This window comes from Lemur catta, chromosome 7 (assembly GCF_020740605.2).
Source record: "Lemur catta isolate mLemCat1 chromosome 7, mLemCat1.pri, whole genome shotgun sequence".
NCBI lineage: Eukaryota > Metazoa > Chordata > Mammalia > Primates > Lemuridae > Lemur > Lemur catta.
In genome coordinates, this window is record NC_059134.1 from 57,164,562 (window position 1) to 57,192,244 (window position 27,683).

General features: G+C 55.7%; 1 protein-coding gene across 2 annotated transcripts; it reads right to left on the reverse strand.

Annotated features, from left to right (window-relative positions):
- Positions 1–12,088: 12,088 nt before the first annotated feature.
- Positions 12,089–21,739, reverse strand: SERPINH1 (serpin family H member 1). 2 transcript variants are annotated; one of them, XM_045555442.1, is made up of 6 exons: positions 21,478–21,739; positions 20,054–20,097; positions 16,950–17,614; positions 15,731–15,829; positions 15,388–15,620; positions 12,089–13,100 (listed from the first exon to the last, which is right to left on the reverse strand). In XM_045555442.1, exons 3-6 carry the CDS (start codon positions 17,569–17,571, stop codon positions 12,798–12,800), a joined length of 1,257 nt encoding a protein of 418 aa, XP_045411398.1. In that variant the 5' UTR covers positions 17,572–17,614; positions 20,054–20,097; positions 21,478–21,739; the 3' UTR covers positions 12,089–12,797. The 2 variants fall into 2 exon arrangements, with proteins under 2 accessions (XP_045411398.1, XP_045411397.1); XM_045555441.1 differs by lacking the exon at positions 20,054–20,097 and having other exon boundaries at positions 21,478–21,658.
- Positions 21,740–27,683: the final 5,944 nt, after the last annotated feature.

Below are 27,683 nucleotides of genomic sequence, written 5' to 3' on the forward strand. Positions count from 1 at the left end.
GCAGTGTCTCTCTCTGCCTGGGGGGTGGGGGGATATGTGTGCACATGTGTGCACGCCATGTACACTGAAGGTGGCATGCCAGGCTCTGCTTTCACCCATGGGGGCCAGAGGAGTCCGAGAAATGCCCAATTCCTGGGAGTTGTCAGCACGAGGTGGGAGTGGGCAGGCAATGCCAGGAGACTGAGAACAGGACCCCATCATGAAGGTGGGCGGCACGAGGCAAGGGTTGGATCCCATGAAAGCCCAGCAGGCTGAGCCCTCAGTGGGTCAGAGTTGAAGCCTGCAGAAGAAACAAGAGCAGGGACCCAGGTGGCCCAGGGTAACTCTGGGTGATAGTTGTTTGCTGAGAGCTGTCTTAAAGCTCATCCACAGGTCAAACTTCTTGAGAAAACCAGGCCTCTGGTCATAAGTCTCGGGACACTGCAGAACCTAACGTCTGCCGAGCCTCATCCAGCATCCGTGACACCTCAGCCAGGAGCTTCCAAAAATCCCTGGAGTCCCCGTTCATGCACATATGCAGCGGGCTTTCCCTGAGCACCCCCTTTGTACCAGGCTCAGTGCTGGGCACTGGGGCCACTGTGGTGAAGAATCCCAGTCTTAGGACAATAAAATGTGGTGTGGGATGAGGCCCTGGGACAAGTAAAGGCCTGGCTTTGAAAGTACGCCTGGCAAGGGCAGCCAGGTGGGCTTCGAAGAGAAAGTGCCTGTGGAGCTCCGACAGGCTCCAGAGAGCCCAGGCAGGAGCAGACAGGGGCAAAGGCCCCTCTGGAAGTCCCTAAATGAAAGAATCTGGCTTGCGTGAGGACTCAACCAGGGGTATGGCAGGTCTCTGAGGCAGAAAGCTGGGACCAGGCGGAGGCGGGGGAAGGGGGGGATCCGTTTTCTGAATCCCAGGACATCAGGGAAGGAGCAGGGGTCAGCCTCGTGGGCTGTGTGGTGCTGGCAGGTGAGGAAGAACCACAGCCGGGCTGTGGGGAAGAAGGCCGGGAGCTGTCCGCAGGCCTGAGCGCAGGCTTGGTCAGAGATGGGTCCTGCCAGGGTCCCACTGGTATGGGCCACAAGGCCACAGGGCAGCCTCCCTTTTAAAGCCCTCAGGGAGCTGGGGGGGCGGGGCTCCACCTGTTGCCCCCACCAACGCTGGCTCCCAAGGAACTCTCCTACCCCTTTTAAAGAACTTTGTTTTGAAAGGGCTTCTTTTAAAGGAGCTCAGCTCGGTTCTTACAGAAAATTCATCACAGGAGATACAACAATGATGACTCTCAAACAGCCCAGTTTTCTGTGCCAGCCTTCTCCATCCAGCTGGCCCCAAGCCTGCCTCCTCACCCCGTTCCCAACAGCACTAGACTTCTCTACCCCCAGAAGCCACCTCAATACACATGCACTGTGAGGTTTCTTCCTGGCCCAGCACAGAAGTAGCCCCCAGAGCCTGCTGCCACCTGAGCTGTGATAGACACGTGGAGGCTACAGGAGTGCTGTGTGTGGACAGAGGGACTGGACAGGGGCTACGGCCTGCAGCTCACCCCTGACCCCCACGGGTCCCATGACACACACGATCCCACAGGCCAGGCAGATGATAGTGCCATCTCTGAGATGCAGAGCAAGGTTCCCCGAGGGCCTCAGAGACAGCCAGGGGCAGATGTCCGGGAGGCCACTGGCTACCAGGGCTGGGCCTCTGAAGACAGCGGGCGGGAAGCAAGGTCTGGGAGTCAGCTGCGTTGCGGGTGGGCGTGCAGGAGGGTCACTGAGGCCCCACATCGGGGAAGCTGAGCTCCCTCAGAGACACACAGAAGAGAAGTGAGCCCAGTTCCAAGCTCCAGAGCCTTGTGAGAAGAGAAGTGCACAGAGGACGCTGAGAGGGGCTGGCCCAGAGCTGGAAGGAGGAACCAGGGGCCCCTGGTGCCAGGAGGCATTCGATAAGGAGACAGTGCCAGAAGCTGGCTGAGCACAGAGGAGGACTGGGCGGCCCTTAGATGTAGCAGTTTCTGCCAGGAGCCCAGCACCAGCGCCCTCAATAGCTTCATTTGTAAAACGGTCCTGACATTAGAGGAGGTCCAGAAACCTCAGCTCAGGGGTGAGCTGCAGGCCGTAGCCCCTGTCCAGTCCCTCTGTCCGCTGCAGAGAAAGGAGGCTGAGTGGCGGAGGCGAGGGGCTGGGGCAGGAAAAGGCGGGAAATGCCCTCTCTTGGCCCTTCCCGCATGCAGACTTGACTCGTGCCCCTGCTCCTCCCTGCCGCAGCCCTTTCCCAGCCCTCCCCGGCGACCCTCGCCTCCAGCCCTGCCCGCCCTCCCCTCCCCTCCCCTGGGGCGGCGGCCAAGCAGAACGAGGGAAAACGACCCACTGGGCAGCCCTGGCGCCCCGACTGGTGCGGCGGGCCTGGGGAGGGAGCGGACCGCTCCATTGCCCGGGCGCAAAGAAGGGCGCCCCTTCCCGGGCCCTGGCGCGCTGGACGCAGGGAGGGTGGGGAGATAGGGTCTCTGCAAGGGGAGGCTCTCCCCTCCTGGCCCAGGAGAAAATCCGGCCCAAAAATCCCGTCCCAAAGATGCCGAGGCTCGGGAGGGCGTCTCCACTCTCCTAGCCCCGACCCCGCGGCCGTGGCGCACTTGCAAACCTTCTCGCCCACAGGCTCACCCCTGCCCGGCCCCGGGCTCCACTGCCCGTGCGGCCTGGCCCCCCGAGACCTCGGGACAAGGGGTCGGGTTCGTGCGCAGGACAGTGCCCCACCGCGGGTGGGCCAAACAGGTCCCGGCCCCTGCCCTCTGCCCATCTGCGCTGGAGAAGGCGGGCACCACGTGGAGGCCAGGCTAGGAGACCCTCCCTGGGAGGTGGGCCGAGGCCTCGCTGGAGCCCCTGGTGGCTTAGCCGGGGAAAGGCCAGGATGTTACTCCTTTTCTCACACAATGACCCCCTCCCTTAACACCTGTCGGGTGCCCCGCACCGCCTCAGCACCTATGACACACTGAGGGGGAGGGAGGGGACGGTGTGTGTGGATAGGGGACAGGAACCAGGCCGGACTGGATTGACACCTTCAGGAGTCTTCATCGTGGGATGGATGCATCCTCTGGGAAGGGTGTGGGCAATGCACTCTGGCTGACCCAGTTGTCAGCTAGAAACCTGGCACCAATCTCCCACCCTCTACTTTCAATGCAGCACTAAGACCTGTCCACTCGCTAAATGGCGAATCTGCCCACTGTATCTATCTCTCTGGCTACCCCTTCTTACCTCACACCCATCACAATCTGCAATTCTTTATATGAATCACAACATGGCACCAAGAAATGCTATGTGTCTTTATTTTCATAAACCACATTAAATACAACTAGAGCTGCCTCCTTTCATTGCCAGGGCTGCAGGATATCTGGTATTAGTCATTTTCCCAATACCTCACCCTGTCTCTGAGGCTGGTCACAATTCCAGGAGGCTCAGGCCATCCTGGAAGACACACAGAGGGGATCACTGTGGCTACTCCAGCCCAAGCCAGGGGGACACTCTGCACCAAGCTTGGCTAGGACCTCCCAAAGCCTGCCCAGTTGTGGGGTCTGTGCCCAGTTTGCCCAGGCACCCTGCAGCCATCCTCTTCTGAGCCCATCCCTCAGAGGCCCTGCAACCCAGCCCCCTGCTCCCTCCCTTCCTACACACCTCCATTCCCCAAGCCAGGCCATGCTACCACTCATCTATCAGAGCACTTACACTTTAATCCCCTGTCCACCTCAGGCCAGCAGTGTAACATCTAACGTTCTCTATGGGCTTGCTCCTGGTTCTGGGTGGGTCAGAGCTCCATCATTTTACACCCCCACCAGCAACGTCTGGGGGTTCCAGTTTCTCCACTTACTCACAACACTGGCTATTGTCCAACTTTTTCATATAGCAGTCATTTCTTTTGCTTCTTCCAAAATCTTAAATTTTTTTCTTACACACATATTGATATCTAATAAATATAAGCAGACATTTATTGCTGAGTGGATGAATGGGAATGCAGGAAACAGCTGGTTTGGGCAGGAGAATGAACTCAGTCGGGGGAGAGGTGTCCGGGAGACTCCTGGACATACTGGGCTGAGCCTGGGAACGGGGTCTGGGCTCATTGAAATGTGGGCCTCACCAGCCCAGAGAAGGGATGTGAGGCCACGCGAGAGTATGAGTTTACCCAGCAAGAGTGTGGAAAGCCCAGGACAGAGTGCTGGGAAACACCAACATTTAAGGGACAGGCAGCAGAAGGAGGCATTGAGCGGAGCCTGCCGTGGAGCAGCAGAGCTGGAGGAAAATTAGAAAAGAATGTCACCATGGGAAGACATCAAGGGAGAAGTGGTCTACAGGATCAGAGATCGTGAGGGGCTTCCCTACAGCATGGATCTAGATGTCCATTGAACAAAATGGGCAAGATGTCCATACATATTAAAGTTTTGTGATGGGTACACAGAAGTTCTTTTAACTTTCATGTATGTTGGAAATTTTTCCCAACTATAAAGTAAGTTCTCTTAAAGTGTCCGTTGCAGTAGCAACAAAGAGATCACAGACCTTGGCAACTGCAGACTCTCTGGAGTGGAAGAAACAGAAGCCTGATCCCAGGGAACGAGGTATAAGAAAGGGGAGAAAGGGAGTGTGTTTCATACCCGACGCATGATTCACTGTCAACACATTTAGCAATAACTGAGCACAGAGACCCCAAGTATCCCCAAGAAAAGAGCAGATTGTGTGTAACAGTCAGTAATTACTTTCATAGTCCTGGTGCCTCCCACTCTCAGCCAGGCCCAGTGCTGAGCCAGGAGCTCTTCCTCAAAAGGAGGAAAGTTGCTTGCCAAGGAGCACTCGGCTTTGCCTCTAAATCCTAGATACTCCATTGTGATTCGTCTACCAGGATTTGCCCTGGGTTCAAACGTCATCCCCATCTGCTGCAGACACTTGAATCACCTTTGGATCTGCTGGGTCCTCAGGGCCACGTGGCAGAGCTGCTTGCCCTTCAGTCTGGACCACCTGGAAGCCGCCTTTTTCTCTGGGCCCCACTCAAACCTGGCAGCCTGACAGGTTACTCAGTAAACAGACCAGAGAAGCACACCAAAATGTGATATATGTTGCCTCCAAAATACATAGAAGCGCAAGTTCTGTACTTCTTATTACCAGTAAGAGGTAAAAAGCCCAGCAAGTTGTTTTTCTCTTTGCAAAGTCTTTCCTGGCATGATCCAGACCACTGAACACTCAAAAACTTAACTCAGGTAGTAATAGCAGGCCCTTATGTTCTCAAGGATTTATTTCCCATTCTCAGGCATGTTTGTATTTTATCGACGTATCTGAAGTACTTGCTGCTTCCCACTCTCCCAGTGCTAGCAACAGAAAGTAATCAATGTATGGACAAGTATGCTGGCCTATGATATGGGAGGATGATCAAAATCCCTGTAGGCTAAGTTGAAACGGAGAACCAGAGACTTGACAAGTTGCAAGACAGGATTAGAAAAGTGTACTGCTATCCCTGCCGAGAGAGAGAAAACTGCTACTGGGGCTTTCTATTGAGAAAAAAAAAAGAAAAAAAATTGTCAGAGAAATAGTTTCACACCAAGTATGACCAAAAAGAAAAAAAAAACCATAGTTCCCATATGAAGGCCACACCTAGAGTAGCATCTGCAGCTGAACTCGGCACCTGAGTAAGCTTCGGAAAATGCCCTGTCGTTCTCCAAGACCTGCACCTTCTGCACAGACCAGATAGGTGAGTTAATTGGGATGGGACAGAGACTGACCCTGTACCTTTCAAGTCTTTGCTGGTGGCACAGATTTCTGAGATTCCTCTAGAGTCACAGCATTACTTTCACTTTATTATTTTGGTAGTAAGAAGTAGATGGAGGGGGGCCGGGCGTGGTGGCTCACGCCTGTAATCCTAGCACTCTGGGAGGCTGAGGCGGGCGGATGGTTTGAGCTCAGGAGTTCAAGACCAGCCTGAGCAAGAGCAAGACCCCGTCTCTACTAAAAATAGAAAGAAATTATATGGACAGCTAAAAATATATATACAGAAAAAATTAGCCGGGGATGGTGACACATGCCTGTAGTCCCAGCTACTCGGGAGGCTGAGGCAGGAGGATTGCTCGAGCCCAGGAGTTTGAGATTGCTGTGAGCTAGGCTGACGTCATGGTACTCTAGCCCGGGTAACAGAATGAGACTTTGTTTCAAAAAAATAACAAAAAAAAATTGAAAAAAAAAAAAGAAGAAATAGACAGAGGGGCTTCCAATTGGTCCTTTCAACCATAACACCCCCTATTCCACAGGTCTGGAGGCTCGAGTGTGAATTCTGCCTGTAAATTCCAACCATGCACCATGAAACTAAACACATAACTGCAGGGTGAGTCCAGGTCCCACTGGGTTCACCACACCTGGAATTGAGTCGAAACTCCCATTACAATCTGACCCACCTGAGCCTCTACACAGCAGCTTCTGTGTCCTCAGGAATGAACATTAGAAAGACTCAACACCCACCAATCGCTAAAACGTGTGGATATTTTCCTTTCACAGAGCGCAGCTGGCAAATGACCCAGGACCCTTCGTGAAAGGCTGAAAGAATGACGCACCGTGTGTCTCTGTGGCGCTGCTGAAGGGGCCTTTCTGAAGGGTCTCTCTTTCATTCAAGGGACTTTTGGCCAGAGCCTGAGATCTCTTTCATGGTGGCTTACATCAGGCTTCTACTAGCCAGACCTGGAGGGTTTTTGTTTGTTTGTCGTTTTGTTTTGTCGTTTCTGTTGCAGAGGTTAAGGAGGGCCTCAAGGGCTACCCATCTGTTGGCCCCTTTGGTCCTGCTTGGCCCCTGATCCATTGTCCTTTGCTACAGACATCTGTCGGCCAGACACACTGATACCACTTGAGGTCTGATGTCCTGGGTGACCAAGGGCTGCTGCTTGTCCTCTGCTCCCCTGGGATCCCATCATTTCCGCTGAAATCATGGGGCCTGTTTCCATGGCAGCTCGCCTGGCCTGCAGGGGACAAGCACTGCAGCAGGTTTCAAAGGTGCTCCCTCACTGCTGTGTTTCTGGGTGCCTTGGTGAACGGGGTGTCTTCCAGGGATGTACAGGTGGGTCACACAGGGTAAGTCTACATCAACATTCCTCCCGCCCTGAGCCTTTGGGTTCCTTCTCCTATAATAAAGCAAGGAAATTCTGGCATCTCGACTCAAATGAGCATAGGCCATGTTTGAATCCATGTTCTAGTCAACCAGCTAAGCAAACAGAACCACTCCTAGCTGCTCAAACTGGCACATGAATCTAGAATCTCAGGTAAGTGCACCCATGTTAATAAACTCAGCCCAGTGAAAATGAGATTCCTCCATCCCTGGACTAGCATCCACAGAAAACATTCCCATAGCTATTATCTAGATTTTTGCTGACATTAGTATAAAAAGCAAAATCTTGAAATTCTTTTGCTGTGTGTACAGCCTCCTCCAAGACCTGACTCGGGAATTAGTCCCCTGTGGCAGGCCAGGATCTAACACCTGTGTGGGACTGCAGACATGGGCGTGGGGCATGAAGACAGCTGGCCTCCCCTCGGTGGCAGATTGAAACACGCCCACAATAATTTGCTGCTCCTGGTGGCAAACTAGAAGTGGAGTCTAGTTCTCACACCTTGAATCTGGGCTGGCCTTGTGCCTCACTTCCACCGGTAGAATGTGTCATAAGTGAAATGATGCAAGTGACAGACACCAGGTTCACAGGCCTAGCTCCTGTCTTCATCCTCCCAGAACCCTGAGGCCACCGTGCCTTAAGAAACCAGGGTGAAGCGGAGCCCAGCACCTAGTGACTGCTGTCAACTGGGCGAACACAGACAAGGCCAGCCACAGAACTGTGAAAAGAATAAACTGTGTGTTAAGCCTCTAAGTGTGGAGTGGCTTGTTACTCAGCAACCAACAACTAAAACACTTGCAGGGTAACTTCCAAGGCAAGGTCATTTCAAGGTCTTCGGGCAGGGCGGCAGCAACCTCATCAGGCAAAGGAGCAGGAGCAGGGACTGCTTCTGAGGCAAGGTGGCTCAGTGGGGGGCTCAGTCAGAGGGGCTCTGACTCATCCCAATCCTCCCATATGTCCCCTGTCTCATCCTCACCCTGACATCAGTGTGCTAAATTTCACCCAAAACCGAGCACTACTGTGAATCCACTGATAAATTGGCAATGTAATTTGGTGACAATGGCATCAAACTCCTGTCTTATGAAATCTCGTGATGTAGCCCCGCCCTACCCCGTCGTCCCCTCCCTTGTCCCCTGCTGAGTTTGTGATCTCTGGCCTACACCAAGAGTGGCGAAAGGGAGGAATGACATGGAAAAAAGGAAAGTAAAAGAGCTTTCTACCTCTCAGCATGTGCATTTTAAGTACAAAAACACCTCCTCCTTCTTGCTGGAATTGGGGGGGAGCCTGGGCCCCTGAACTTGGTGCTCCCCCACAAACGAGACACTGGCGAGTTCAGTGGTGGAGCTGCAGGACACATCAGGTCACACTGAGGAGGAGGAAAGACGGCAGCAAAGTGCTTGAAGGATCAAGTGTCCCCAGGAGCGCCTGGAGGGAAAATGCAGCACGGGCTGTCAGAGGTGCCCCCCCAGAGCGGTGGGAATAGGGAGGAAGCCACGCTGCTGACTGGGGGCCCAGGTTCCCTGAGGAAGGTGGTGACCTTTGAGACAGGCCTGGAAGGATGAGGAGGGGCTCAACAGGCAGCAATGGGAGAGGCGGAAGACCAAGCAGAGGAGACAGGGCAAAAGAGAAGGGGGAGGTGAGAAGCTGGTGCTACAGAGGGAGGCAGGGAGGAGGGGTGAGTGGCGACAGCCATCTGCTCTCCTCCTACAAATGCTCCCTGACTGCCATGTGCCTCGTCCTGGGGCCTGCCCGTCACCTGCACCCCCAGCCATCCTTGTAGCCATTCAACCCTCCATCTCCCGCCTCCACACTCCCCGCCAGCCCCTCACTGTGCTCCGAGCCACCCTGCCCACCCCAACAGCCACACCTCTGTGCCAGCTGTTCCCTGCATCTGGAAAGCCTCTTTCCCTTTTTGCCACCCAGCTCTAGCCCCTTCTTCCAGGAGTGTCCCCTGATACTTCAGCCCAGCCTGAACCCAAGGCACTGAGGCATAATGGAAAGAATCCGACTAAAGTTGCAGCGACGTGGGCTCAGACCCCAGTGCTGCTGTGTGCTCTGCAACTACCACCTTCTTCTATTAGTAGCGAATACTTACTGGCCACATATTTGCCAAGTACCGTGGATTGCCTCATTTAACTCTTACCACAACCTTATGAGGTAAGTACTGTTACCCTTCCCACCTTATTATTGAGGAAACTGAAGCTCAGAGAGGTTAAGTAACTGGCCTAAGGTCACACAGCTAGGGAGTGGCCAGAACTCCTGTCAGGTCTGTCAGGCTCCAACGCCTCTGTTGCTAAGCATCACAGCACCCACTGGACCGCTTCCTTTGAATGAGCGTTTATTAGGCACCTCCTGTGTGCCAGGCATTGTGCCAGGTATGGGATGCAGCAGGACACAGACAGACAAGGGCATGCTCTTGAGGTTACAGCGGGAGTCTTGGGAGGAGAAGCCCTCTGCTGCAGGACCAGGGTAAAGATGACAGACATAGCATCCCACTGGTGACAGCCCCCTGTTTGCTGTGGAGTGTGGAGCTCACGCATGTCACTAACTTCTCCTTCCTTCACAGCCCAGAGACCTGGGTTCCCATGTGGGCCAAGCTCTGCCACTGACCTGCTGGGTGGCCTTGAGCTGGTCACATCACCTCTGTGAGCCCCGTTTTCTCAACTATAACACAGGACAGTAATAGGCAGTCCTTAGGGACGCTCTGGAATTAAACGAGATCATAGGTGGCAGTGCCAGGCACGCAGAAGGTGCCCAGTAGAAGGTTAATGCCCATCTTCCCCACTTGCACCCACATCTGGGACCTTCGCAATGTAACCGGCTCACTGTGTCCTGAGACTTGAACATGTACCATGGTGGGAACAGGGCAATGCCTCCAGTGGCCTCCAGGCGGCAGGAAAGCTCCACCCAGGGCAGGGACGCGCCGCAGGGGGCGCTGGCACTGGCCGGACCAGCCTCTGGCCCCCACCCCACGCCTACCCGCCTGCCTCTGCCACCTGCACCGCCACCCTCCACCAGCGACTCCAGCCTCACTGTGGTGTGGGCACACAGACCTCTTTGCACTCTGCACCCGTGCCAGGACGGAGGCGCGTGGCCTCAAGGCCCCCTCTGGGTCATTTGTGTGGCCCCCACACCCAGGCCTGGCTTAGTTCATTGCCCATTCGCACCTGGTGGGGAGGCTGTTGCAGGCTGAACGTCAGGGGCAGGAGGCCTGGGTTCTAGTCTCTGAGCAGCACCTGCACCATGAGGATGACCTCCCACATGACAGGGCTGTTGCGGGGTGGAGACGAAACTAGACAGTGTGCTAGTCACACACCTGCGTTAGTAGCCGCTGCTTAGCACCTCTCCTGTGTGGCCTGGAGGCAGGAACGACCACCCACCTGACCAGGACCAAATCCCAGCTCAGCCCCCACTGGCTGTGGGGCCTCAGGCAGGTCACTTAACCTCTCTCAGCCTCAGTTATCTCACCTGTAAAATGGGGCTAATCCCTACCTAGCCAAGTTGTCATGAGACTTGGATAAAATTATACATATCAAGTATTTGGCACACAGTAGGAATAAAACCCAAAAGTAGCACCGGCTGGTGCTGCTAAAAGGATTATTCTGATCAAGAAATGATGACTCACCCTTCAAACAGCCCACGTCACTCCCACCTGGGAGCCTTCCTGGGTCTCCCCAGTCTGTCAAGGCTTCCTCCTCTGGACTCCCACAGCTCAGATCCCTGGTGCCCTTCTAGAACAGGCCTTTCACTTACTCAGCAAATCTGTATTTAGTGCCTTATGCATGCAGGGTGCTGAATCTAGGTGCAAGACACACAGCAGTGAGCAGACACGGCCCCTATTCTCATGGAGCTTCCATTCTAGCAGGGGAGACAGAGAACGTGCACAGCAAGTGGGCATTTGACAGTGCTGAGTCAGCAGAGTGAGAAAACACAGTAGAGAAACCGGGGTAGGGGAGCGGCTATGGTGGGTGGTCAGGGAAGGCTTCTCTCAGCCTTCTCTCAGATGACATTTGAGCTGAGTCCTAGAAGACAAAAAGCAGCCCTGCGAAGATCTAGAAGAAGCACTTACTAGGCAGAAAGGACAGCTAGTGCAAAGGCCCCGAGACAGCGGAACAGGCACGGCGTGTCTGGAACAGAATGAGCGAGGTGACTGAAACACAGCAAGTACTGAGCACACTTGCCACTGTTCCTAAGTCTCCACCTCTAGATGAAGCCCCTTGAGGGTAGAGATCTAAATTATTGAGTCCAGATGTGGGACTGGGACTCCGAACAGTTTTGCTAAAACTCCGTTGTGGTAAGAACCAGAGTGAATTGCCAGAGTCTTAGTGGACTCTGCTGGGTTGCCCAGCCAGGTAAGGGGTCCCCCCGGACCACCGACTCCTGGAAACCCAGAGAGGTGCCCAGAGAGAGGAAGTGACCTGCTTAAGGCCAGACAGCTGGCAGGCAGCAGAGATGGGGCTCAAACCCGGTTTCCTCTACTCCTCTGCCTCCCCGGCCGGCCACTGCTTTCCTGTCCTGTGCATCCCTCTCCCTCCCCGAGGCGTGGTGGCAGGACCAGGAGAGGCACCCAGACTGCAGACTGTGGCAGGTTCCCCTCGACCGCCCTGCTACAGACCCGCCACATCAGGCCACTGCTCCTTCCTTCCACAGTGAGGCCCAAAGTCAGGCAACCCACAACATGCCAGAGTTCGCACACCCTGGCTCTGGATGTGGAATGAGGTCGGCTGGCAAGGAAAGGCTAGGCGGCCGAAAGGCTGGGGCCCTGCACAGGACAGGGACACCCTGGGCTCTGGTCCAGTGCTGTCATTCAGGCCCTGCAGCCACAACCTTTCCAGGGCCACCAGCATTAGCACAGAGCAGGCTGATGCACCACACTACACAGCCACCTGCCACCAGTCCAGGGCCTGATATGGGCTGTCAGTAGCAAACCTGCTTAACAGGAGACCTTGTCCCCTGGGAAGAATGACATGCAAATCTCCTTCCATGCTCCAACAAAATTTCATTGGAAAAAATTTTATTGAAAAAAATTGTACAAATAAGTTCTCAATTTGACCGCAACAAAGGCTCATGTTTCCCCTTCCCTCCCCATCTTTGAAAAACTAAAGAAGGAAAAAACAAAAAAACAAAAAGTTCACCCCCGTGATGTCTGATGCGATGCTGTTGACCAGAGTCTGGCCTGCAGCCCCTGCTGCGAGCTCTTCCCGATGCCCCTCACTGGGGCCAGGGTCACTCTGGGGTGCCTGGTCCCAGGGCTGCAGCACCTAGTTCTGTAGTTGAGGGAAGTCGTGAGAGGTTGGGTAGAGCCGGGGAGGGGGCTGAGGTGGTGGCAGTGTCAGGAGAAGAGGCCAGCCTGAACCCCCAGCTAGGTCCCCTCTCGCAGCTGAGAAGGCACGTGGCTATAAATACGAACACTGATTGAGGCGGCCTGACCTAGGACTTCGAGGGCAGGCAGGACAACTGCCACCCACATCCCACAGGCTGTGGCCTCTCCGGGCTCAGCATCACGATCCCCGGGGGCCATGTCCCAGTGGAGTGAATTTCAGCGGGGAAGGTGTGCGCATACACACGGGAACTCTAGTCTGTTTCTCCACCCCCACCCCCTGGAATACCCGAGGCTGGTACCTCAGCTTCCCCCTCCCCAATAGCACCCATGATGTCTCAGGAGCCTTCGGCTGCCTCCTGCCATCCCATGCCGGCCCTGAGGCCCTACAACTCGTCTCGCATCTTGTCGCCCTTGGGCCGGACCAGGCGCCCGATGAACAGCAGGGAGCTGCTCTGGGTGTCTCGCACCAGGAAGATGAAGGGGTGGTCGGCGTAGAACAGCTTGGGGCTGCGCAGCTCCTCGCGCCCGTAGATGTCCTGGTCAAAGGGGTTGCCCTCTGTGTCCCACTCGAAGGCGGTGGCGTGGAACACGCTGGCCAGGTACAGGTCCTTCTTGCCCGACATGCGCGACAAGTCTGCCTTGTTCTTGTCGATGGCCTCGGTCAGGCCCAGCCCAGCCAGGTGTTTCTGGGGGACCAGGCGGGTGCCAGGTGAGGCTTCAGCACACCAGGCTCCTGCACCTCACCCTCTACCCGCACCACCCTGACTGCCCCTCAGAGAGCAGACAACCCTGCCCTGGCCACCGTCTGTGTGCCAGCCACGGCTCTGGGCACCTCAATCCTCGCTGCAACCCTGCAAGGGCTTCTAATGGCCACTGCACAGATGAGGAAACCGAGACTCAGAAAAACAAGTCAGAATCGAGCCCCAGCACTGGCCCGCAATCTTGCCCAGTGCTTCCCAGAGTGTGGCACCGCCGGGAGCTTGCCCGACCCTGGCCCCGAAGCTCAGATCTGCCGAATCAGAATCTCTGCGGCCCAGAGCCTTGCTAACAGCCGCCCAGGTGATTCTCAGCGTGCTCAAGTTTGAGAAGGACTGATCTAAGGACAGCTGTGTCTGCATCGCTTTAGGGCTTAAAATCTTTGCAGAGTGATACGATGCCTGGGGTTTGCTTCACAACAATCTGTCACAGGAGGAACAGGTGTAGGTGAATCACCGTTAGCCGTGGGCTGATGATGCCTGAAGCTGGGTGATGGGTACTTGGGGGCTCATTACACTAAGCTCTCTATTTTTAATATATTTTTACAATGTTCCACGTAAAAAGTTAAAACACACACACACACACACACACACACACACACACACACACACACACACACGCCTTCTCTATGGCTCTGCACTGCTCTCAGAAGCTGCACACAAGCTCTTTAATATGTGACCTGTGCCTACGCCACCGCCTCCAGCCACATCCCTTCGCACGCCCCACCCTGCTCTCCAGACAGCCTCGCTGAACAACCTGCATCCTAGATGACCTGCATCCTAGACGGCTCTCCCCTCTCCCCTGGGACTCTTCCAACACCACTTCTTCTGGGAAGCCTTCCCTAGCCCACCAGGTGAATGGTGCATCCCCTGGGTCTCAGCATCCCTGGACCTCCCGCCTATCAGCCTGGTCCTGTCTGTCTCTCCCACCTGGCCGGGAGCTCCCTGAAGGCAGGGCCATGTCCAGGGCTCTCCGTGGCTGTCAGTGCAGGACAGGCCAGTAAAGGACCAGACTTCTTTAGGCCCAGACTTCTGCAGGACAGTCTCTCTCCCCACAGCATGCCAAACAGGCACTAGGCCTGCCGTCCTGAGACTCACAGGGTCCTGGGATAGGCATTCTAGGCAGGCACAGCTACACCAGTCCCAGTGGGCTTGCGCAAGTCATCCACTTTGAATTTCCTGGCTCAATCTATCCCATGGACTGGCTGGTAGTGGCTCTACCGAGGTTCCAGACACGGGAGAAACAAGGGGAGGCAAGAGTCGGACAACGGCTATTCGAGAATGGGCTGGAGAAGGATCGGGGCCAGGCCCGGGAGGGAGACGGGGATGACCCCTCTCTGGAAACTCCCAATGTCTAAAACACAGACCAGTACAAGCCCCACTCGTCTCTGGTCTGGAGCCTAAGCCCCATGTCATTTGAAGCTTCCTCTCCCCAAGCTCTCTTGGCAGCAAATCTGAATTCATCCTGTGAGTGAGCAGCCCACCAAGGAACCATTTCTGGCATCCAAGGTGAGAATGAATGGACGTTTCCTCGTCTGGGTAGGCCAACCACCTCTCTCTCCTGTTTGACAGAAAGGCCACCATGTTTCCACCTTGAGGTCTCACCGTAGCCTACCGTTTACGAGCCAAGGGGACCTTAAGGGAGTCATTGCTTCTCTCCAAGCCTCTGCCCACCACCCCGGGTGGTCTTGAGCATGGGTGTTAAGTTTCTGGCCATCCTAGGTGACCCATGGTTACTAGTCTTATTACTGTATGGTGGACAATCCAGCTTGAACAATCTGTAACTGGGGCACTTCACACTTCAGAGGCAGCGCAGTGACTAAGGGCTAGCTCTGGAGCAGGATGTCTGAATTACTGGCTGTGTGACTTTGGACGGGTTATTTAACCTTTCTGAGCCTCAGTTTCCTCAACTGTTAGATAAAGTTTATAGTCCTACCTAAGAAAGTTGTTTTGAGGATTTGAAGAGTACAATACACATACAGAGCTGAGAAGAATGCCTGGCACACGGCAGGCGGTCAGGTCTACTCAGCTGCTGGTCTCGTCATCACCTTCCCAAGGGCAGGGCCCACGCCTCCTCCCCCTGCCCCCCGCAGCAGAGCCCAGCACCGCCTGGACAGCTGGGGGGCTCAGGACGGACCTGCTGAACTGGAGGACGGCTGCCCTGAGCACCTCCCCCGCCTCCAAGCCCTGCAGGCGCCCGAGTTGGGCCACCCCTCACCTGCAGGTCGTGGGTCACCTCCACCACACCCTTGGGCAGTGAGATGGCGACAGCCTTCTTCTGCATCTTCCCCATCCAGGCCTTCAGCTGCTCCTTGGTCAGCAGCTTTTCCAGGCGCTCGAGGGGCTCCACGTGGTGAGGCATGAGGATGATGAGGCTGGAGAGCTTGTGGGCCAGGGGCATCTCCACGATTTGCAGCTTTTCCTTCTCGTCGTCATAGTAGTTGTAGAGGCCTGGGAGCGGGCAGAGAGGGCGCTGGGCAGGCTGTGGGGTGGGGGCGGGCCAGACCCCGAGCGCCCTGGGACCCCTGCCTCGAGCCCCTGCTCGCAGGGCACCCACCTACCTGTCCTGTGCATCATCATGACGCCCACGGTATAGGAACGAGTCACCATGAAGCCGCGGTTGTCCACCATCTTGTGGTGGAACCTCTCATCCCAGTGTGCTGTGGCGGGGGCAGAACACAGGGTCAGAGACACGTGCCCCCCAGACACAATCACAGCCCACAGCCACCCGCAACTGCACAGCCTGGATGTATCCCTGCCATCGGCCTTCGTTCCATTCTTTGGGGCCCGGCTACAGCCTACCTTCCCCTGAGCACCCAGCCACAGAACACCTGATCCCTGCTTTGGGTGAGGGGCCTTGGCCCCAGGACACGCTGTCTGAGGGTGTGGTGTCTGGCTGATCCCACACGACAGAGAATTAATTCCACTCTCAGCTCAGCCACCTCCATGTCCAGCCCCTGCCCTGGTACTTGTCAGGTATTTGGGAAACGTGCTGAGCTGGAATTTCTACCCCACCCAGTAACTAAAGGATCTGTGCCCTGGCAAGGAGTGTCCCATGACCACCCTTCATTCTTGTCTGCAAGCTCTGTCTCTGTGGCCAGAAAGTAACCAAAAAATCAATGTATGGCAGCGGCCTGAGTGCTGCCCCTACTCACAACCAGACCTGTGTTCCCTCCAGGCTTAGCCACTGTCCTACCTTGGTCTCATCTGGAAAATGAGGGTCACCTCATCATCACAGCAAACTGTAAGAACAGCATCATCAACATAGGTACTCACAAACGCTAACGAAATATGAACCCTAAGTCTAACCTGCAATCCAATACAGACGCATCTGGCCTGAGGCCTGGCGCTGCCCCTCCTAGCTGAGCCTCAGTTTCCTCACCTGTGAAATGGAGGCCACACTGCCTGACCCCCAGGTAAGGATTACGGACCTTTCTCCAGCTCACTACTGAGGTAGACCTGATTGTCAAATTGTATCCATTCCAAGGCCTACAAGGAATAGCACTGTGATGGATGAGATTTCGTAGGAGCGAACTCTCTGGAGTCTCTGATCCCTGTGCCATTCTCTGCCTCTCTGAGTCCAGTTTCTGACACATAAAGAGGGTTCAGTGACAGTCCTGCCTCTGCAGGTTGTTATGAGCATAAAAAGAATCGAGCACAAGGAATGCTGTCCTGACTCTTGCGGGGGGGCTCCTGGGGAAAGGAGGAGGAGGAAGAAAAGGAGGAGGAGGAGGAAGGAAAGGAGGAGGAGCAGGTCCCACCTCCGCACCCCCAACTCACGCTTGAAGAACATGGCGTTGACGAGCAGGGCGCCGTCGGTGCGCTCCACGTCCTTGGTGACCTCGGGCAGCTTGCCGTCGGTGGTCTGCGAGGCCCACTCGTTGATGGACTGCAGCGCGCTGCGCTTGTCGCGGAAGTTGATCTTGGAGTGCTCACAGTTGTAGTGCTGCTTGCTGCTGCGCACGAAGTCGTCGGCGAAGCTCACGGAGCTGGGCCCGTACAGGCGGCTGCCCAGCTTCCAGGTCACGTTGCGCGCCGTGGAGTTGCTGAGCGAGCGCAGCAGCTCGCCCAGGCCCGTGTGCACCTCCTCGTCGCGCAGCTGCTCGGCGCTCAGCACCGCCTTGGCCTGCGACGCCGTGGCCGCCTTGCCGCCCAGCGACACGAGCCCCAGCGACGAGGCCACCACCACAGGTGACAGCAGGATGTTCTCCACCGCCTGGTCCTTGGCCATGGCCTGGTACAGGCTGAAGGCCAGGCCGGCGCTGCTCTCGGCCAGCGTGGTTGCTTTGGGGCTCAGCTTCTCCGAGGTGCCAGGGGCTGCCGCGGCTGCAGGTTTCTTCACCTCGGCCGCCAGGGCCAGGGCCAGGAGGCAGAAGGCGCTGAGGAGCGGCAGGGAGTGCATGGCTGGGAGGCGGGTTTCGTGCACCACAGTGGACCTGTGAGGGCTACACAGAGAGGGTGGCCGTGAAGCCCTAGGCCTTCCTCCCCAACAACCTCCCCAGCCTTGAGGCTGCCACCAAGTCCCTGGCAATGGGAGCAGGAGAGCCTGCAGTCCAGGAAGCCCAGACCTGACCCAGGGCCGCCAGCCTCTCAGAGGCCTTCTGTGACCTCCCTATCCAAAGCTGGGTTCCCAGCAAGTCCCGCCCCACCACCCTATTGATTTCCTACACTGGACATCTAACGATTAAATTTACCATGTGTTCTTTATGTATTCACTCTTGCTCCTAAGTAGGCTGTGGCCTCCAGGACAGAAAGCCTAGCCAGTCTGCTTCCCCACTGTGTCCCCCGTGCTTAGCACATAATAGGCCTTGGGGCCTCCTGAATGAAGGCAAAACAGGGCCACTCAGCCACACCTGGGGTGCTCAGTTTATACAGAGTTCAGCCCTGATCTCACATAACCCTGGGGCTGCTTTTCCAGTGAGAAAAAGCAGCAACTGGGCTGACTGTCTGCAGGAAGCCCAGATGCCTGGGCAAAGGATGTCCTGAGGGACAGAGTAGACAGAGTGACAGGCCTGCCCCGCCCCCATGCCGTTCATTCTGCGCTGGGATGTTAATGAGTCACTGGCTGGTTCACTCATTAAATGAGGGAGCCCAGATGCTCCACACTGCTGCCCCAAGGTGACCTTCAGTGAGTGCGGGTGTGTGTCCACCCAGCCTCGGTCTCCCTTCTCTAAGCTGCAGGGTCTAGGTCTCCATGTCCAAGGCCTCTGTCTGGGCAGGAAGTTGGCATGCCCATCCGCCCACAGCCCCTGCACCAGATGGGAAGTCCCCGGGACAAAAGCTCCTAGGACAAACTCCTGTGGCGGGTGGGGAGGTGTTCCTGACATAGCAGCAAGGACAGGATACTAGGGATGGGGGTGAGTCACAGCTCAACAGAGCAGTGTCCCACTCCCCCTCCACCAAGGCTAGCCAGATGTGTGTTCAGCCTCCCAGGGAGCTGGAGCCGCATCAGATTCCATTCTGCTCTCCCATCTGACAGCCTGCCACACAGGCCATCTGCTCCATGGCTTCAGGGCTACCCTCAGGCCCCCTCCCAAACCCAGTAGCAGCAGCAGTGAACCCCAGGACAAGTCCCACTCCTCTTCTCTGGGCCTCCAATCAGGACGGTCTCTGTTTGTGGGATATTTCCAAACTCCCTCCCCCATCAGGTCATTTTCCCCTCTCCTCCATGCAGCAGGACGGGAGATGACGGGAGAGATGACAGGGCACAGGGAAGGGTCAGAAGGAGCCCTGGTGGAGGCTGGAGCCCCGCTGCTCCAGCAGAGCCCATCTCAAAGTCCTCCTCGAGCAAGACCCTCAGGACTCGGCTACCTGCGGGAGCACTGGATTTCGGGTTAGATTCTACTGCTGCCACCCTGAAAACCAGGCAGATCCCCTCCCTCTCTGGGCTGCCCTCCTCCTTGGGGCCAGTGCAGTGCAAACGAGAAGCAAAGGGTCCAAGGAGGGAGCGGGGAGGAGAGCAGGGAGGGCCACCGAGAGCCACAGATACCTGGGGGAGGTGGGCAGGGAAGGAGAGGTCTGAGTCTCACCCTAAAGCATGAGTGCAGGGGCAAATCTCAGCCCCAGGCCATCTCCCTCCCAGCCCTGGCTCCTTCCCCACCAGGACTGGAGCCTCAAAGGCAGAGTTACAGTATAATTTATTGTACAAACAAGGACCCTTAGGAGTGTAAAATGGGCACTACTAATTATTATGCCAGGACAACAGGCACATGGCCACCCCACTTAAAGGCCACCTCTGATCCACACTGCTGGTGCTGGAGCTCAGATCACTGTGGAGGCCACCAGCATCCCCTCCCTGAGGAGGTAGCTGAAGAGCCCAGATCTGCCCTGCCACGTGGCAGGCTCCATCTCCACAGCCCCCACCCCCAGCCAGCCAGAACCTCAAAGGGCTGGGAGGGGCTTCTCCAGCAAGCTCCAAATGACTAGTTTGGGACTCCTCAGCCAGCCGGTGACGTGGCAGGCAGGAGGCTAAATTATCTCTGCCGGCTGGCGGAGGGGGGCTTCCACCTGGGAAGCAGGCCTAGGTTGAGGTCCCCGGAGGTGCCAGGGGTTTGCCAGGAGACTCTGGGAGCCCTCCTGGGCTTAGCTTTCCAGTCTTGTCCTGAAGAGACGCGTGCTGGGGGGCAGGGCTGCTGTTAAGGCAGCAGCAGGGGCAGAGGAAGGCAAGTTACTGCAGGCAAGCCGGCCTCCCGCAGCCCCGCCCATCTTGCCACGGAGAAATGCCAGCCCTCGGGCCAAGTTAGACAACTTACAGTCCCACAAAGAAAAATACAAGATCTCTTAGCCAGGGCTGTGCCCAAGGCTAGCCAGACTGAGTTGGGACCCGACAGGAAGGGGAGGAGATGCTGGGGGTCCCAAACACTGGGGAGGGGGGTCTAAAGTACCTGGAAACTGCCTCAGAGGGAGGTCAATGCCTGCCTTTTTCATTCTGAAAGAAAACAGAACAGTGAGGAGGATGGGACCCAGCAGAGGGGAGGTGGAGAAGAAGGGCCTGGAAGGCCCAGCTCCCAAAGGGCACCCTGTCTACACTGCCCCTGACACGGGGCACAGCCAGTCCCAGATCTTCAGTGACCTTGGAGGCCAACCACTTCGCTATACAGCGGGAAAGACTGAGGCCAGGGCAGGGAGCCACCCGGGTCCCTCAGGAATGAGCAGGAGTCAGGCTTCCGGGCACAGGGCTCCTTCCTCAGAAGCTCGCAGAGCCCCTCCTGTGGCGTCCCGTTACACAGCCAGCACAAAAAAATCTCTGCTGGGAATCCCAGTGACCAGAGGCAAAGGAGGGTACCAGAAGGGGGGACAAGTACATGAACCATCTGAGGACAGGAAGGTGGGGCCCCAGTTGCACTTCCAGAGAACCGAAGCCCCCTCATTTTCCCCAGGCCTCCATCCGGGCCCTGCAGCGCAGAAGGACCAGCCGGAAACCGGGAAGAGGAGGGGCCGAGACTTCAGGCCAGGCTGGAAGTGCTTTCAGTCTCTTTCCTCCCCTCCAGCCACCTCAGGAATGTCCCTAAGCTGGGGGCAGGGAATCTAGCCTCTGGAAGTGGCCTTAACCCTGCAGTTACTCCAGGAATCAGAGGGCAGGGCGGTGGACAGAGCAAGGGTGGCTGAGTCAAATCCTTCTAGTCAGCCCCTGGCAGCAGACGCAGCCCCTGCGACTCCTCACTACCTGCTTTTAGGAGGAGGAGGGAGGCTTGCTGCCCAGGTCTTTCCTCTGGCCGCCCCCATCCACCCAGCAGGCTGCTGATCAGAAATGCAGCCAGTGTCGGTGACTCCCCGCAAAGCACGTGCACCCCAGAAGCCAAGACTATTCCATCTCCTTTCCTACCACCCCACCTTCAGGAGGGTCAGATGTCCCCACCGAGCCTGGGGACGCATCCGAGGAGGCTGGGCCATCACTCGCTGCTGGCCCCTGGCCCTCAACCCCAGAACTGGAGTCACGTGGAACTGCAGAGCGGCCTGTCCTCCCTGTGGCTGCTGGGAGAGGCCCCAGCCCCTGTCTCCCTGTTTCTGCAGAGGGTCTGCTTACACCTCCCCGGCCCCCAGCCCCACTGTCTCCTAACTGCCACCGCCACCCCGCCCCATGCTCCTAGGGGACCGTGCACCCCCCCCACCCCGGCTCTGATCTCCCCGGAGGAGGCTTCAGTCACCAGCTAGCCCTGGTTCTCGATCCCAAACCCTCAAAGTGCCAGGGACTCCAGTATGCGCGCTCTGGCTGGGCCTGCAACCCCTCCCCGGGGCCATCCGCCCCCTCACTCCCTTGAACACCCCTCAGTTGCGCGGCGCTCCCCGGGCCGCCCCCGCCCCTCACCTGCGCCGGGCGGGCTGGCGCCGGACGGGACCGTCGCTCTCGAGCCGCGCGAACCGATTCCACTCTCCGCTCGCCCGCCCGCTCCCGGGATCTATATATGGCGGTCCCACCCCCTCCCGCCTGTCCCGAGAAACTTCTGGAAAGTTGGAAAGGCTTCCGGAGGGCGCCCCAGCTCCGCCAAAAAAAGCCAAAGACCTCCCCTAAATCTCCCCGGCCCCTGCCCCCTCCCTCTGCGGGCGCTCTCCCGCCCCTGGGTCCTACTGCCCCCCTCATCGGGCGGGCTGCAGGGCGCCGGCCGGGGAGCCCCCACCGGGACCAGCGTGTCCCCGAGCGCGCGCGGGCGTCGTTTCACTCAGCCGCGACTCAGGACCCTTGCGGTCCTGGAGGTGAGTGGACGGGGGTTCGGACCCCAGAGCTGGAGGGGACACCGGGCTCCAGGGGCCAGCTCCCCTGGACTGGACCCCCCTTCCATCCCGGCCCTCTGCTCAGGCCGGCCCACTCCTGGTCGCACATTCCCTCCGGCACCCTTTCCCTGCAGGGGCTCCCCGCGAGTGGATCTACCCTCTCCTCACCCCCCCCCCCCCCACTTACAGAGCTGAAACTTAATTGAATCCTCCTACATACACCTCCCTCCTCAGTCTGTGCCCCTCCCTTCGTCTCAGGGGAGGTGGTCAGACTTTGGGAGGCAGGGCCATTCTCCATGACGGGGGCGGGGGTCATTCTAAAAACCTCAGTTGAGCTCAACCTTAGTGACAGCCCCGGAGAGTGCGAGGAGTCAGACAGGACCCAGTACCTGACCCCACCTGCAAAGCCCAAGCCTTGGAGTGATAGAGGCAGAGACACCTGGGGAACATCAGGTGGTCTGGCTGGGCATGGAGAGGTGCACGGGAAGGAAACCCCTGGCTCTACACTAAGCACTGTGCTGTGTGACCCTGGGCAAGTTACTTTCCATTTCTGGGCCTTGGTTTCCTTGGCTGTGAAATGTGATGCTAAGTTATTCCTTGCTTCCCTCTTGCCTCTCTCTTCCTTTCTCAATCCTTGGTCATCCTTGCCCCCTTCCCTGCCTGGGTCCCCTCCCTGTCTGGGTCCCCTCCCACAGGCTCCAGGTCTCCCACCCCGCCCTTCCATAACTGATAGCTCCTTGAGCTCGGAGTTAAGCTGTTCTAGGTGCTGAGGACCCGGCTGGGAAGTGAACAAAGTCCTTGCCCTGGGGGGGGGGGACGGAAATGTATATTCTGAGGGGTATGCGCATGTTAGTGGGCAGTTCAGTAAGCCCAGTTACTTAGGACATCCTTTCAAACCTTCTTCAATAGTGAAATAATAGATAACAGTTGTACACAGTATGGAGAGGAAGGGACAGGGTAGAGAGACACTTTATTTACTCACTCATTCAATCAGTCAACAAACTGTGTTGTACATTATCTTTCTTCTTGGAACATACCTGGGAGCAAATGAATCCCAGCACCCAGCAAATGCATCAATCATCTGAGTCTCTGGCCTCAGTAAGTTGTGTGGGGTGGTGGCCTTTCTGGCCACCCCAGCCCGGTTGTGGTGACTAACTTCTCAGTCTGGGTTAGGGTGCTGCTGCTCAAATTCTTTTGATTACAAGGACTGTGGGAAATCGTAGATTCCAAAAGCTTCAGACTTTTCAAATCAAGGTCAAAGAATCAGAGGTTACGTGAATCCTAAAGTGATCACCATAGTATATGATGACCTTACACTCAAAGCCCTCATGGAATCTTTGAATCCAACTAAGGTATGTTAGCGTGTTAAAATCTTAGAGTCAAAGGATCTTAGAATAAAAGTATTAAAGTCTCCAGGCTACAAGACATCTCAGAGGTCATAGATTCCTGTCTGCGGCCCAGGGCAGAAGCCCTCTCTTCAGTATCCCCAAAAGGCAAGCACCCTGGCCCCTCTAAGACCAGGGAGCTCCCTCCTTCAGAGGCAGCCCAGGGTTCTTTTTGGGGGCAGGTCTGATCATTAACAAAACCTTCCAGCCTTGGAGTGGTGTCCTCTTCTTTGTGGTAGCCGTCCTGGTTCTCGTGTGCTTCCTCCTGCCTCAACTGTGTATTGCTTTTAAGGATAAGTCCTTGCTATCCAAGGACACCTCCTGGGTCCCAGGCCAGACCCCACTTTCCAGCCCCCACGCCCCCGACATTGGCCCCCAGCCTTCCTTCCTAACATGATCAGTGAGCCAAAGGCCTGGGCAGAAGCAAAGACCCATCAAGGCTGGCAGGATGGAGATGTTTGCCTTGGCTTTCAGCAGGTCCAGATGTCAAAATCCCACAGAGGCTTCCTTCCCTCCACGCTCTTACATCTCCTAGCTCTCATAGGCCTCACCAACACCTCGGGGGGAAGCTGAGAGTGCTATTACTGTCCCATTTTGCAAATGGGTAAACTGAGGCTCGTGCTGTTAGATAAGCCCAGAATCTTAGGAGGTCAGAGTAGAGAAGCCTGGGTCTGAAGGGCCCTCCCAGCCTCACCAGAGCCTGCTGTCACTCAGGCTGGGTCAGAAACCTCCTCCCTGACCTATCATGCTGCCTTATCTCTGCGTTATCACCCTGGATTGTCACTGGAGACTTTGGAAGGGCAGGACCTTTTCCTTCTCACTCCCAGACCCCAGCTCCCAGTACAGGGTATGGCACAGAGGAGGCATTTGGTACACATGGCCAGCGAATGAATGACAGGAAGTGGCTGCCTGAGTCTACTGTGCTCCAAGACTGGCCTTCCTGAGGGAAGAAAAGCAACGGCTCCTTTAAATTTCCAAGATCAGCAAAAATATTTCAAGAGCCTTTGCCACATTATTCTTAGTGCTGAACCCAGCCCTGGTGCTGGCTGTGGCCCTTCCCCCACATTCTGGGCTGCACATTCTGGAAAAAGCACTCTTTTGGAGGGGCTGGGGGAGGAGACTCTGAAGTGCAGAGAAACTCTCCAACATTTCTCGCCTGGATTGGTCCAGTGCCTTGGCTTCCTGCAGGAGGTGGTCCAGCTGCCGTGTGTACAGGAGCCCAGCTGGAAATCCTCTAGGTCCTGAGAGGTGTGGCCTGAAGCAGGAAATAGAAAACCACCAAGTCCAACTGCATCCATACTACAGAGAGGAAAACTGAGGCCCAGAGAGGGGCAGCACTTTACCCCAGGCCACACAGCAAATCAGAGGTGAAGCTGGGCTAGAGCCCATGCCCTGGACCCCAGCCCTCTTCCCTCCATACCACCCTCCAACCGGCCCAGCCAGGCACTGCAGAAACGGCTTTCTAGCCCCAGTAGCTAGATTCACTCTGTACCCACCCCATCGGGTCTTAGAACTAAGATTAGCCTGGGATTTAAGTGTCCAGCACAGTCACATTTACTGTCATATTTAGTCCTTCCAGATAAGTAGGAATTTTAGACATGAAGAAACTGAGGATCAGGGAGACTAAGCAGCATGTTCAAGGACACACAGCACGGGATTGGAATCAGGTCTGTCTGTGCCATATGGGCAGGGAGGGAGTGGAGGAGAGGAAAGTGACATTTATGGGACATTTTGCTGTTGCCAGGCCCTGTGCTGGGGACCCTCGCAGGATCTCACTTTTAATTATAGAACATTAATTGGAAGAAAGTTTAAGCCCCTCCTTCTTTTTACATGGGACCAGGGCCCAGAAAGGCTCTGACAACTGGTCTAGGGTCGGCCCCCTCCCTCCGGCAGCTCTTTGAGATGCTGTCCAGGAGCCAAGAATGTGCTCTCAGCCCAAGGCATGAGTCAGGAAAACACGATTTCTGCAATCTCTGATATTCTCTCTCTCTCTCTCTCTTTCTGAGTGTGGAGCCTTCCATCCAAAAGGGCTGTCTTGCATGCTGCCACGTTGGAGGGTGGGAGGCTGGTCGTCATGGGGGTAGGCGGGCACGTGGTTCCTCCCCTCCTCCTCCCAGAGCAGGCCTGCCGCTACCCCCACCCTCTGCAGTCCTGGCACTGTGGGAAGCCACATAGGACTCTAGTGACTTCACCCACATGCCTGACACAACACCCAGGAGACACAAGCCCATTGGCACACTGTATACACAAGTGTGTGTCCACCCACCCCTGTGCGTGTACACATATGACACTCAGGGGCAGCCCCTTCGGGCAATCCACGTACAACATGGCTGTGTAACTCTCCAGCAACCCAAATGCACCACACACGGTGCACATGCGTGCTCGATATTACATGTGCACACACACAGGCTCCCTACCTCCTCCCATTCTGCCTCTCCCAGGCCTCTGGCAACCCGTGGGACCGGCTCCAGTGCTGCAGGATGGAAGGGTGGCCGGTCACTGCTGCCTGCCCTTTCCCTTCCCTTCTTCACTCTCCTCTCCCCCAGGTGCTGCTGACATCTGTGGTAATCGTCATGCCCAGGTTGGCCAGAGGGCTGTCCTCCCTGTCTTGTCATCTCTGACTCTCAGGGAAGGTGCTCCTGAACTCTGACCACCCCCCAACTCAGCTCTAACCTGCTTCAGTCCAGTGGGGCACCCCCAGTGTTATGGAATGCAAAATGCCCTCACTTGGGGGTCAGGAGACCCCTCTGTAAAATAGGGATGAGAAGCACAGATAAGGTAATGAATGGGAAAGGACTTTGTGTGCCCTAAATGACGTTAGGATCGCCACTCCATACCCCTGCTCACCCCTTCACCAGTTGGTCAAATCCTACCCAACCTGAAGAAGCCGCCTGTGACCACTCCTGCTCTGTTCTCTGAGCACCGTGCTGCCGGGTCCCCGCACACCTAGCCTGGCACACACGAGGCTAGCAAAGGGCTGCGACTGCGGTGGGCCCTCCCTGGGGAGGCACAGGCAGATGATGGCAGCCTGGCAATGGGGAAAGAACCCAACCTGGGAGTCAGGAAGTCTGGGTGGGGACCTATCCCGGCCACCACTCATCAGCTACCTTGCAAAGTCACTGCACCTCTCTGCACCTCAGTTGCCTCATAACGTGGGATTTGAGCAGGATCTGGAGGATCTGAGGGATTTATTAATGATTTTAAACAGGAAGAAAGATTCACAAACACTCCTGGCAGGAGGAGAAATTGGCATGCTTTTCCTAGAAGACAGTTTGCACTGCAAGCTTTAAAAATGTGTTATTGAATAATGTCCTGCAACATTGTTTGTAATAGCAAAAATTGGAAACAACCTAACCGTCTATCAGTAGGAGGTGGGAATACCATGAAGCTGGAAAAAACAAAAAGGAAGGAAGTTCTTTATGTCTTGATACTGATTTGCTCTTAGAGTGGAAATGCAGAGTGAAGACGCGTATGTGTGGTGTGCTGTGTGCTGCCACAGCTTGTGTACCCACACTGTCTCTGGAAGGTCACATGAGAAGCTGGTAACATCGGTTGCAGGCAGGGGAAGAAGTGGATGGGAGCGAAGGGTGCGGAGAGAGACTTATCTTTCATTCCTGATGAATTTTTGGATTATATGTGTACATTACCTATTCACACACTTTTAGCATTTGAAATTATGTATGTTCTTTTTGGAAAAAAACCAATTTTTAGGAATTTAGCTTAAGGAAATGACTTTTAAAACTATGAGCATAGATACATGCAGAAGAACGTTCATTAGAGCATTCTTTGTAAATGGCAAAAATAAATTGGAGACAAAGTCAACAAGAGATGGAATATTGGCAGACATCAAAAAGGGGGAAGCTGTTGTAACCTTCAGGAAGAGAAAGATAGCTTGATGGATTGTTGGGTGAAAAATAAAGCAGTTATAAAACAGCATTTATGAAAATTCTATGTGCCGAGCTATAAGATATCTGGAAGGATGCTCATATTTCACCAAAAAGTCGATGCTCGTTATGGGGTGATTTTCACTTAATTTTTAAAACATTTCTTCTGTTAAGAGGTTTGGGTTTATTTTTTTAATGAATGTGTGTTATAAGTAATTAAGGCCGGGCTTGGTGGCTCACGCCTGTAATCTTAGCACTCTGGGAGGCTGAGGCAGGAGAATTGATTGAGGCCAGGAGTTCAAGACCAGCCTGAGCTAGAGCAAGACCCCGTATCTACTAAAAATAGAAAAATTAGCCAGGTGTGGTGGCATGCACCTGTAGTCCCAGCCACTTGGGAGGCTGAGGCAGGAGGATTGCTTGAGCCCATGAGTTGGAGGCTGCAGTGAGCTGTGATGACGCCACTGCACTATAGCCCAGGCAATGGAGCAAGACACTTGTCTCAAAAAAAATGTAATTAATAAAATATATAGATA